Here is a 13,320-nt window from a genome sequence, read left to right as displayed (position 1 = left end):
GGAGACCTTATTGCAGCCCTTCAGTACTTAGAGGGGCTTATAAGAAAGATGGGGACAGACTTTTTAGTAGGGCGTGTTGTGATAGGACAAGGGGTAATAATTTTAAACTGAAAGAGGGGAGATTCAGAGTAGATATAAGGAAGAAATTCTACAGTATGAGTGTGGTGAGACACTGAAATAGGTTTGCCTAGAGAGGAGGTGGTATGTTCCCCATCCCAGAAATATCCAAGGTCAGGTTGGACAGGGCTCTGAGCAAACCTGATCTAGTTGAAGATGTCCCTGCTCACTGCGAAGGGGTTGGAACTGAACGACCAGCTCAGACTGCTCCGTGATTCTATGAACTGTTTGCTCAGCTACAAACATCCTGGGAAAAGCAGATGACTTAATGGAGGAAGGAGAAACTCCAACGTGCTAATGAGATGTTTTGGATGTTCAAACAGCAGAACTTCTCTCTGGCATTTACGGGACTCATATCAGTGGAGTAATATGAAGATTTAATTAGGCTTATGTAGATGGTCTAATTTATTCATAATTTCCCCACTCATGACTAATTCAATCACCCAAAGTTTACGATAGTATTTGCAGGATATTTCGTAAGATATTAGAAGAATTGCAAACCTTAATTACCTCTGTTCAGAGTTTTCGCTTTCGATGACTTACGGAGGAATTTGAAGGAAAGTAGGCTTTATAATGCTGTAAGCATGTTTCTTTTGTCTTGCAATCTCTGAAATCTTAAGTGGAAAACAGCAAGGAAAGGGTAATGAAATACTAGATGCTGGGGAATATTATAGAGCCCTCAGGTACTTAAAGGAGTGGACAGCTGTGATCGTAAAGGTGTAATTTTGGGAAGCAAGCAAGTTCATAAGGAGAGAGCAAGTACTTGAAAGCATTTGGTGTACTGGGGGAAAGTATAGCAAGACCAGTAACTATAATTTTAAAAAGGAAGAATAAAATACGAAGCATTAAAATCTTAAACACCACAAGTGATTATTCAGTGGAAAAATGACTGCCATTCACTTTGGATAGCGTGTATTTCAGTGTCTTAGTATTTTTAAAGATGCAGTTCTTGATGGTGATATTAAAATATTTTATGTTTTATCTCTATAGCAGAATAGCTCTTATGAGACTACTCTTAAAGTTCTTGTGTTTTTAAAGTTTGAGTTATTTTAAGAATAATAAGTAACCTTTATATCATAGTTCAGGCAATATGGTTATGTTTCATTTCAGGGCAGTTATTCATTTTTCATTTCACAATTTCATATTTCTTGTTTGAATTATTGAATCTTTATGTAGCTCTAACTTTCTGGGGTTTTGTGCATGTATAAATTCATTCATATATGCGGATGTGCAGCCTATGAAAAGTGATTACGCAGGACTTATTTTTCTTGTACATTGCTTGACTTCTAGTTTTTGGAAGTTTCTTAAATTTTACTTTCAGTTATTGTACATTTAAATTCAGTTGCTGTCACTTGAGATATGTGCAACTTTATATGTTGCTACATTCATGGTTATGTACTGCTGTCATAAGACAAGGCAGTTCATAATACTCAGAAGGCTCATTAGGAGAGCTTTCAACACTCATCAAATAGCTGAGCTGTATTTTTTGTAAGTGTACTTCTCTAATATTTTTTCATGTAAAGCTTGGTTTTGTATATTTATAATTATATATAAAAATGTTTTTTGAGTAATGTACTATTCAGCTAGTGAGCAGTTTCTCCAGTTCTGTATTCTCTGCTCTACCACCTTCGCAACTAGACCTGTTTTAAACTGAACTCTTAGCACTTTAAATTTACTCTTAGGGATGTTCAGCACTTCACTGTTAAGTATTTGTGCTAGTCACTTTGTTTCTTGCATTTTATTCTATTTTTCTATAGTACTATACCTAGATTTTGCTTTTACCCTGAAGAAGTCTTTAGTTTCTTTGTCATTGTCATCAGGTTTTCCCCTTTTATAATTGAGTAACTTGTTTGGCCGTTTCTTGCTTTTTCCGTACAAAAATAAGTTACTTTGCTCAGTACAATTGTCTGCCACTGCCATTTTAACATTCAGTGGTGAGTTTCCCACTTTCGTGCATTTGACTTTCTTCGTTTTGTTTTTAAGGGGAGTATATTGGTTGTACTTGTTTAGCTCAATGTGAATTAAACAGGATTTGACGAAAGAGTCCATGTAAGAAATGTGTCCTGTTTTAGGCCTGTTTAAGCAGAGACGCAATGTTGAATTTCAGCCTTCTTGTATAAACAGAGCTCACTAAAGAACTGACTCACAAGAAGGAAATCCCGGTGCAACTGAAATTATGCTTTTATGTGTGCAGTGGAGCTGGCATTTTATTTCCAACATAACAACAAAGCATGACTATATAGTTGAAATGTAATAAGACAGACTTTTATTTGTGTGGTTTTTGTTCTGATTTTATATGCAAGAACACTGGAACTATTTTGGGGCAGATGAGAATCTGGGTCCAGTAGCTGTGAGTATAAGAAGAGAGAAACCAGAGGAGATCAAAGAAAATGGACCTCAATATAACTACCGGATCATTTTCAGAACCAGTGAGGTAAGCAGTTCAGGAGTGATAGTAAAAGAAGCTAGAAGTGAGCAGGCAAAACAGGGTGAGGGTACGGTGGGTGTGTTTTTCAGCGTTGGTAATAGATTGCAGTCTTCTCTGCATATAATACAGAAATCTCCTTGTAAAGTTATGCTACGTGTTTATATTTCACAGAATACAAGTAAGCGTGTCAGTGGGTAAATTATCCGTAACATCTAATGCAGAGGAAACTGCAAAGATTGTTTTGGTTAAAGCTTGAGAAAGTTATTGGAGCTATGTTAGCTAGGAAAAAGCAAAGAGGAGGAAAATTGCTTTCTCCTCCACATTTATATATTACAGTGGTTAGACCTAAGAAGCATGCTTTTGTACTTTAAAATACTCTGCTAGAAATACCACTACTGAACTTTACGAAGTATTAGTTTCCTGTAAAACCCAAATCTGTTTAACCATTTGAAGGATTCCGACTACTGTTGGCTATCAGAGTGACATTTCACGTTAGTGTCTGTTTCATGCAACATAAGTTACTTAATGTATTCAGTCTCTATTGTGAATTGAAAAAATAGCACATTTAGCTCCACTGCTATTGCTAATCAACCTTTTCTCTGTGCCGAATTCAAAATAAAGACTGTTTTTGTTTTGTATGCTTAGCTTATGACATTAAGAGGCTCTGTGCTGGAAGATGCTATCCCTTCAACTGCAAAGCATTGCACAGCCAGGGGCCTTCCACTAAAAGAAGTGCTGGAGTACGTGGTTCCTGAGTTGAACATCCATTGCCTAAGGCTGGCCTTCAATACTCCGAAAGTTACAGAACAGCTTATGAAGCTGGATGAACAAGGGGTAAGTGCAGAGTTATAGAGTGAGACATTGTCTTAAACTGTCAGATTACTGCCCTGATCTACAAAATTGCCTTTTAGCTTTAAGTGATTAGAGTCAGTCTGTTAAAATTCCTCATTTAAACTAAAACTTGTTATTTGTAAGGAGAGTTGTTGGATGTCTTTAGCTCATGTTTTGCAGAGTATTTGGAATGTATTAAATGAAGTTAATTGCTTTAAGTAGTCTAAAGTTTCAGAATAGCGTTAGGGCAATTGTCCATTTTAATTTACTTTCAAAGAGATTAAGGGATTGTTTTTCAAAGACCGTGGAAGAGGGAGTTCTGTTCTGGTTTTCTCATTGCTATTATAATAAGAATAGTAAGCTCCCATGTTACTAATATTTTTTGTAGTACTGTATTGGCACTAAAATGACCAGGGTGCTGCCTGTCTCTTTATTTCCTCTTTTCTTCTTCGTCTTCCCCAAAATAAACTACATTCCAAAATATTCTAAGCCTCTTCTTCATACACGTGGTTTCCAATCAGATCGTAGTCCACTGATCTCTTCAAGATGGAACCGGGGCTCAGTAGGCATATAGCTTATGAAAGGCCATGAGTAAAGTGTGTTTTATAATTAAAAACTTTGATAGTGGCATTTAACAGTTCTGTGTACTGAGGCTGTCTTTCTTCTGATCCTTTTGGCTTCTCATGAATAGCCTTTCCTGCACAGTCTTCAACCCCAGTACTATATAAAGGAGTAACTCAGTAATGTTAACAAACTCGGTGACCTTCCTATTCATCACCTCTGTCAGACAGCTCAAGTGTATGTTGAATACTGTATGTCTGAGTTCGGATATCTGCCTTACTCTACTGATTGTTTTCTTTAGCTCTATTTTTTTCTTTTAGCCAGTTGCGTTTCTAAGTGAGTTCTTTCTCCTATACCCTGGCTATTTAGCGGCTTTGAAGAGTTTTTGAAGAAAAAGCTTTGTTAAACGTCTCTTGGAAATTCAAGTATATTTTGTATTGGCTGTATTTCTTGCATGGGCTTATTGGCTCCTGCAGGGAACACCACTGTGATGAACCAGCGAACACCTAAGGTGAGGGGAGAGCGGTTTACTGTATAGCCTGCTAAAAGAAGGAGGGAATCTGTAGATGCTTGCACTGCTTGGTGTAACTACTCGCTTTCACATGATGACATTCTAATAAGTTGGAGGCCCGGCTGTTTTCTTTAGATCATTAGAGCAGTATTTCCAAATATTCACATATTCGGTGTTATGATTTGTTTCCTCATCTTAAGCCTAATTTACCCTTCATCCAGAATCAAGTTTGTCAGGCACTTGAAGACTCAAGGATATCTTTCAGTCTCTTTGCAAAGTTTTCTGTTTCAGCAGCAGAGAAAATGGAATTTTTATTGAGCGTGGCTCCATAAGTGAGCCTTTGGACTCAAAGATTAGTACCTGCCAGATAGGCCCATCAAGAACCTGCAGTCTCAATAGTGTTGATAGGAAAAATTTCACACGAAAAAAAGATCAGGAAGGTCTAGTTAAAAAAATTAATTACCAAATTTGAGAAGTTACTTAGCATAATTTCCTTCAGAAATTGGTTATTTTTTAAAAATTGTGAGATTAAATAAAGATTACATGTCGTTAAGCTCCCACTCTATTGTGTGTGGCATGGTTTTCTGTTACTGCTTAAGCTTTGAAAATTATTAAGGGCAAGTGATAGTTAAAATTGTATTACCTACATCATAGTATTTTCTGGTTTTGTGGTAAAGAAACAGTTTGGTGTTTCTAACACGAGGATAAGCACACTCTGTACTAATTAGAACCTGGGTTTTTTTATCAATTCCAACTAACAGAAAAATTTGGGTAACAGCTGCTCTACTAATTTGGTACACAGAACGTTTATTACTTCTTGCTGAGAGTGTTGCACTGTTTCATTAGAGCAGGAACAGGTGCCTCTTTGATATAGCAAATAAGATGTATTATAAATTAAGGAGTTAAGATTATAAAGTGACCATAGCTTGATTTAGCTGTTAAATTTCACCCAGTAACCCCTTCATTGAGCCAAATTCACATGCATCAGTTTTGATTAAGATAGGCTATGTTATTTTTATATTTGAGTGAGGTTTAAAGCAGTTGGTTGTTTTCATATTCAAGAATTTGCAGTTCTTTATTTGAATTTATCTGCTTTCAGCTTCCAGACTTGTGGTATCTTTCTCTGATAGAACCTAATAGCTATTTTGGTGTGAGATTATTTTTTTTCCCTTGCAAAGGTTTTTGTATACAGTGATTGAATCATCTGTTGATCTTGTTTATGATAAACTAAACACACTGCACTTTTCAAGTTTTTCACTGCAACATATCTTCTCTGAAATCACTTTTATGGGTGATCTCTCTCTCTTCTTTTTTGTCTGCCTATGACATCCAGGGTCAGAATGGGAATATTCTTCTGGGTTCAATTTTGTACTGGTGTCTGTCAAATCGCATGTTTCTTACTTCTCCTTGGATTACTAGTGTTGTGGTAAAATCTGCTGTTTGGAACATATGGCCCACATTGTCACCTAGCTGTTCTTTCATTGGTTAAATTAAAATGCATTCGTTTGGCTCTGTGTTAAAAAGCATCCCAGTCATTCTGTATGGCTCCAGTAGCGTCCTGAATAATTACCATCTGATAATCTTTGCCTTGGATGTGGAGTTCATGGTAGCTTGCTTTAGGTTTACTCCCAAATATGATTAAAAATTTGAATATCAGGGCAATTACTGATTTATTCCAGTAGAAGTTTATCTTCGTGGCAATTACTCATTCTCAGGAATACTGTGAAATGTCAGATAGTTTTTAATGTAATTCTGTATTTACATTATAAACTTGCTGACTGGTTAAATCCAAGATATGCTTTCCAGTATCTTTCACTGGGTGCTAGACAAACACTTGAAGTGTGCTTTTCCCATGTATATAAATATGTAAATACTTTTAGATTATTAAAATGAAGCTGCTACTTCAGGAGTCTTATCACAGCAGATTTCATCCTTCAACTCAGTTTTTAGCTTTTACTTTGAGTTGTGCTCCTAAGAACCCTAGATTTATCAGGAGGTGTAGTAATGAGGACTGCATGCCTTTCTCCCTCTGGATCTACTTTTCTTTTATTCAGAAATACCAATTTGCATTTCCTCATGAATTGTTTTTTTTTAAGTTCAGCAAATCTAAGAACACAGCATATCCTGCTCTTTTCATAGTCCTTATTCAGTTTTTTAGACTGACATTTGCAAAGCAATAAAGGACAGTTGTTTCATTGCTAATGGATACTTCACATCCCATTTATGGTTTTGCCCTTGAAAATCTTTCCTTCACCTGAAATTGACGCTTAAATAGTGTAGATGTGCCCAGTAGGAATGTTTTGGGGGTTTTTTTGGTCCTAGCTTGTTTAAGTAAAATTGCTAAAAACTCTTGTAAGTAGCGGTGCAGCACTGTGGTCCTGTGAAGTGCTTCCATTTATCCTGTTACCTTGGGACTGGACAGAGTGCATATCTGAGCAGTGCATGTTGCCTAATTGGTCCAAGATGAGAGCTGCCGCTGATGGTATGGAAAAGGATGGTAGTTGATTTGGCAGGAGCAGCAGCAATGCTACCTCTCCCCTCCCCTCCTCTCCCTTCCCTTCCCACATGTCAGCAGGAGTTGGTCCAGGTTTGGAGTGAGAGCACATAGCCCTTTTGATGAAAGGCACCAAGTTTGGCTTCTGTGAGTGTGGTCTTGCAGTTCACTAGTCAAGCAGAAATCATAGAGATATACCCGCAAACCTCATCTAGCTCCTGTGATTCCTGAGGACATTTTAATCTCAATCGAACAGTACTTGTGCAGAATGTTTTACAAATAAAAGTGTACGATCCAGCTGTATTTGGGTTGTTTGGAGCAGTGTATACACAGGAGGCTCTTCTAAATCTTTGTATATTTTTAGTGAATTGAAATAAATGATAAATATAATAATATAAAGAAATGGTAATAAAAATTGTGACATTAATTTGCATGCACTCACTACGTGTTTACCAAGAATTATCTTTGCTTCACGTCTTAAGAGCCAAAATTGTCTTCGGTCTTAAAGGTGACCTTTATAGTTACACAGGAAGCATTTCAAATAGTTAACAAGGAGAGAAAAGGAAAAAGGAGCTTACTTCAAGGCACAAAATTGTTTAACCTCCCCATTCTTTCAGCTGCAATTTTGGAAGTTGCCTTGTGAATGTTTCTTTCATAAGAATTAGATTGAGATGAGGAGAGATGAGAAGTCTCCAGGCAGACCATATAGCAGTTTCCAGTACTCAAAGGGGGCATTCAGGAAGGCTGGGGAAGTGCTTTTTATCAGGGAGTTTAGTGACAGGATGAGGGGTGATGATTTTAAGCTGCAAGAGGGTAGAGTTAGATTGGATGTTAGGAAGATGCAAGTCGGGTAGTCATTGTTAGATGATAGAATAAGAGATGTTCTGGAGGAGGAGTTGAAATGGAGAAGAAACAGCCTAGAGCTCTGACTCATTACATACACTTAATTTCTTCAATGGGAGTAATCAAGCCAGGTTGATCTTTACCCCTTCTTTTATTTTCCTACTGCTAATGCTTTATCCATGTCACCATTCATCCTTGCTAGTAAAAGAATACAGTAAAGTTGCCAATTTCTGAGTTTTTTAAATTTTAAAATTTACTTTAATTAGAGACAGAGTAGGACCTTTACTGAGGCCTTTTAAGTTATCCCACTGTAAATATAATTTAAATATAGTGAATTTCAGTTTAATTATGTGTCTGCATCATCACAGCAAGTGACAACCTGTGATAGAATCTTGAGAGCAAATCACAGTATATTCAGATGACTTTGCCTCCAGTACCTTTGCAAGTAACAGCTTTCACCTCCCAGTGACCTGTAGCCCAAACTTGTAAATCTCATCCCTGTTTCGATAGGCTTTTTTGTGGTTTTGCTCTGGCAGATCTGCTTGGCTCTATTTATTTAAAATGGAGATTCTGCAGAAATTCATGTGTAGGAGGAAAGAATTTTTCCCCTCAGTTAAGTGTGCATTTTTACTAGACTAATTACATGCGTAAACTCCAAGTTTTGCGCTTTGCCAGTCACGGTTCCTGCCTGTGGAGGTGATTTTAGGGATGGTAGTAAATGGCTGTGTGTGTTGCTTTCTTCCCTTCTGTAACTTCAGTTTCTGTGGTGTAGACATAAAGGGCACAGATGTGATCTTTTTTGTGGACGCATCAATTTGGAATTGGTGGGAACGGTTGCTCTGAAGAATCACAGTTATGATTGGGTAAAAAATTCACATTTCCATTTCTGCTGTATTAAGAATATCAAACATAAAATTAGAGGAAATATGGAGGTGAAAAGCACAAGTATATTTGAAGGTCTATGCTAGTAAATATTATCTTTAAAGTTATTACCAGCATTTCACAATTCAGCAATGTTCTTTTTTACTACATTTTTAAGTCAGAGTAGGCCAGCTGAGTGCTATGGATTCAATCAACATTGCTAATAAGTGAATGTACTAATAGGTAAATATTTTTTGTCTTCTCTTTGAGGTGAGGGAATGCTTATTTTGTCACTTATGAAAATGAGCATGTGCTGTGCCCTACCTTTCTGTGTGGAAGGTTTAGCACCGGATAGTAAGCATGGTACCAACTTAAGAGTGAGAGTCAAGTTCCTGGCGTTATTTAGCCAGTGCTTTCCATGTGGGTCAATGTAAGATGTTCACCATTTACAAGCTGCAGTGTTGTTCTGAAAATAAGGAACATTGATATTTGTTTCACTTCAGAAAACATTTTGACACCTTTAGACGAAATACACCATCGTCCAGGCTATTGTGGTGGGAAACAGTGAGAGTATTTGGAATTAGCAAACTAACGTTTGAAATTAGACTGATAATTAGGGATTTTTTTGGTGGATTATGGATTTATTAAAAAATACAAAGTGACTTCAATAAATAAGTTGCTGCATCTTGTTATACATAAAAAAATTAACCATTTTCCCTTTGCAGTTAAGTTACCAACTTAAGGTGGGTATCATGTACTGCAAAGCTGGGCAAAGCACGGAAGAGGAAATGTATAATAATGAATCGGCAGGTCCAGCCTTTGAAGAGTTTCTTCAGCTCTTGGGAGAACGAGTTCGACTCAAGGGATTTGAAAAGTATCGTGCTCAGCTGGATACAAAGAGTAAGGCTTTTTCATTTTTTTCCTCCTTATGTGAACAAAATACATCATATGTTTGCTGACTTTATAGAGAGTTTTTAAAGATAACCTCTTTGCTTCAGGATGACAGTTGCTCAATATTATAAGTTAAAGCAGAGCAAGTATGTATTTTAAGCCATACCCACATCGGTTTTCAATTCTGATAATTATTGGATTTTTATACTAATTCGGTATTAAATATTCGCTAAAACTACAAGAAGAAACAATAGCTATGGAACTGTTATCAGTGTTTCAAATCCATCATCAGTGTGTTGTCTAAAGAGTAATCAATATAGTTTGTATGTCATAATTTTTTTTGATATATGCTCATAGACCATCACCGAAAGTTTTGAGAACCTATCTGTGTAACTCCACCGTGACAAGTTGATCTATTGCTTTCCTGCTGCATATGGTTTTTCTTTTAGACATTTTTGTCTTACTCCTGCTATTAAATGTATTCCTGCCTCAGTTTTTCCTTTTACGTTATGGAAATTCAACTGAATTGGTAGTTACATTATCTGTTTTAGCTGTGAAAAATATTGCAACAAAAGTGATGATCTTGGGTAAAAGTATGGATAGAAAACTCCCTACTTTTGGATTTAAGCTGGTGAAATACCTGTTTACCAGCTAGTGCGTGCTATATTCAATTTGCCTACCACATGTAAATGTAAATCTAAATCTATTTTAAAATACTCAGGGAAATTTTGGCCTGTCTTTCTTTCAGTATTGAAACTAATCAGTTCCTACGGAAATCTTTTGCTGTTTTGCTCACATGCAGCAATGGAAATTAAATAAGTTGATTCATGAAAGCTGAAAAGCATTCATCAGCTTCAGTGCAATTAACTGTGTTCTTGTCATGGATCTTCTGTCACAAATACAGTAACTTGCTGTTCTTCAGTGCTCCACCATTCTACCTTGTTCCTTGATTCTTACGGGGATCACATTGCCATGTCCTCAGGCTGTTCTGGATCAGCCTAATCATCACTCCTCAGAGGGTTATAAAACTTACTGTGATTTTAGACCTAAATGAACCGATTTTGCACACATTTACTGTTGAGCCTGCTTTCTTTTACTTGCAATACTTATATTTCCTCTGTTGTGTAAATGCACTCAAGGGTATAAATACATTGCAATTGTGTCTCCTCAATGCTTTTGTGATGTTACTTTTATTAAGCCAAATCTTTCTTATTAGTACAGAGGGTGTGAAATTCTCTGCTTCACACACACACACAGTATTACCTGAAAACCGTCCTCTGCACTCGTGTAAGTTTGAATTGAATCTCTTTAATTTTAGTGGCTAGGATTATATACACAATTTCAGATGAGATCCAGGCAGTTCTTGGTCTCAGCATTTTCTTGCCTTTATTGAAAACATTGTACAATAATTCTCAGGCTGGGTTTTCCCTTTCTGCAGCTCCAAAGTGTTATTAGTTATATAGTAGGTCAGAAATCAAATGCGTATGGAAACCAGAAAATATTTATCACTTCATACCTTCTGCTTTTCTGTTGTGACCTCCTGGTTACTTTCACTAGGTGAAAGGAGAGAGAGAACTTTACTTTTTCTGGTTTAGTTAAGACATGAAAACAACCCCAGCTTTTTTTGGTGTCAGTCGGTACATGGGTTTAAAGTACATGTAGATGCTGTGTGATTGAGTTGATTGATCTGCTCAGATATACCCATGAGAGCTTTAACTGTGCCTGAAGTACTTATTTGATATTTACTTAAACGTAACAGCAAAATTTTCCCCTAATGTTTGAGTTCCTTCTTGTTGCTTCTGAGTCAAGGAAATAATTTTGTCTGGGTTTGATTTTATGTACTACAATGTAGCACCTGGTGAATGGACATGTATGTAAACTTTTATTTGACTGAATCTCCTGGTTTTAAGAGTTGTCTTCCTGTAATGAAGGTTCTCTACTCAGTGTTGAGAGCTGACGTGTCTTTTTACATTGCCCAGTAGACCCACCAGCCCCATCCTGTGTCTAAAAACACAGAAAGGCTCTACATGAACTCTTCAGTGTGGTTGGAGAGGAAGGGGGATGCTCTTAGTGGAAGCTGCTGCTTTTGTGAAAGATTTTCCGTGTTTTCTTTCAGTAAAGTTTTACAGGCTTATGCATGGGATCTCATTGGTTAGAACAGGAACTCCTAAATTGTCCAAAGTCTTTTGGATTATGTTGTCTGCAGACTCACTGAGGAAACACACAGACTACAGAGCATACATGAGTTCATAACAAGCAGGTTTAGACAGCAGCAACTGTGAACAATGCCAAGAAACTTTTGTAATTCATCTTGATGGTGCATGTTTTCCTTCCTGACAGTATGCACAGCACAGACTCAAGTGGTGGAAGATAATTGGTGTTTTGCATACTGACAGAAAGGACAGCATAGCAGCATCAAGATCAATTACAAAATTTTGTTGCTGTTGTTCACATCATGTCATGGAATAGTTGTTTTGGTCTTATTACTCAGGAAATTTTTCTGCATGAAAATTCTGCTTAATGTCAGCACAATTGATTACAAAGTTGGTTTTAAAAACAAATGTTTATTCTTTGACTTGTAAGAAAGGTCAGAGCTATGCAAGCTACATTGCTAGTTCCTATACCTATGACAGCACTTTACAGCCTATGAAAATCAGATGCATGATATAAGACATGATAAATTTTCTCAGTGTGTAGGGAAGTTGATTTGTATATGTATTCTGGAAATTTTCACAAGATATTTTTATTTGATGCAGATTTGGAAAAGTAAAGTTGCCCTAGCAAAAGGCTGTTTCAGAACACTTGCTGTTCTTATAAATTCTTAGAATCAGGGGCCTAATAGGTAAGTATCCGTAACAGAGCCAATTTTTTAAAAGGAGGAATCTCATGCATCCTATTAACTTAAAGCCTGTGTAAGTGTATTGGATCGTTCAAGGGCTTTAGCTTTGCATCTCTGCCAGTGCCACTGTAGAAAAGCACTGCTACTTCTGAAGTTTGTTTGTATATTTCTAGAATTACCAAAGGGGAAGTAGTCTATCTCCTGGCAGCCTGCAGACTATGGATAGGAAATAGAGCTTGAAAATGTCATCTAACCCATGGTTGCTAGGAAGTTTATGGGCATCACTTTAAAGCAATAAACATCACAGTACTCTTTCAATTATAACTTCAGTCATTTTACTTTATTTTCTAGTTGTAATGCATGCCTTACTTCCCTTCCCCTATTATTTCTCAATATTTTAAATTGGTAAATGGGCTCAGCTGATAATGCTAGACCTGATACCCCGTGCAACAGAGTGAGAGAGTGGTTGGTGCAGAAAATGAAGGAGATTGAGAATTGCGAGTTGTAGGAGTTTATGAATTATCTATTTTATGATGTTGTAGATTGAGCTAATAATGGTGGGTGGGTTTCTGTGTTAGATGTTTGTCTGTATGATTTCTCGGTTAAGACATGAGAATAATATAACAGAAAATACTAAGATTAAAAGTCTAGGGAATGAAAGGGCTTCAAATTTACATTTCATTTAGGGGTTGCCGGTAAAGCCCAATGTTTCTAATGAAATAATACACACAGATTGCCTTCTTATCTGGTACTATTTAACACCTTTTCAACCACATGGAAGAAAGAATAGACTTACTGTTGGATCTGAAACATTTACTGGGAGAATGATAGCCAAAGAAGGTCAGAGATTCCTTGATTGCTTAAGAAGCAGAAGTGGGGATAGGGGGAAGACCAGCATTTTTTTGTTTGTGTTACACATATACTTTTATATGTTACAAAATAAA

The 13,320-nt window shown here is 36.8% G+C and overlaps 1 protein-coding gene across 8 annotated transcripts in view; it reads left to right on the top strand.

Annotated features, from left to right (window-relative positions):
- Positions 1-13,320, top strand: part of SIPA1L1 (signal induced proliferation associated 1 like 1) — a 214,772-nt gene that overhangs the window by 147,945 nt on the left and 53,507 nt on the right. For all 8 annotated transcript variants that reach the window (XM_054067203.1, XM_054067208.1, XM_054067207.1 and 5 more), the window contains 3 exons: positions 2,421-2,551; positions 3,191-3,379; positions 9,372-9,546. In XM_054067203.1, coding sequence (XP_053923178.1) covers positions 2,421-2,551; positions 3,191-3,379; positions 9,372-9,546 — 495 coding nt within the window. The remainder of the gene's footprint in view (positions 1-2,420; positions 2,552-3,190; positions 3,380-9,371; positions 9,547-13,320) is intronic.

This window comes from Cuculus canorus, chromosome 5 (genome assembly GCF_017976375.1).
Source record: "Cuculus canorus isolate bCucCan1 chromosome 5, bCucCan1.pri, whole genome shotgun sequence".
NCBI lineage: Eukaryota > Metazoa > Chordata > Aves > Cuculiformes > Cuculidae > Cuculus > Cuculus canorus.
The sequence above is the reverse complement of the archived record's forward strand: the minus strand, read 5'-3'. Positions and strand labels throughout refer to the sequence as shown.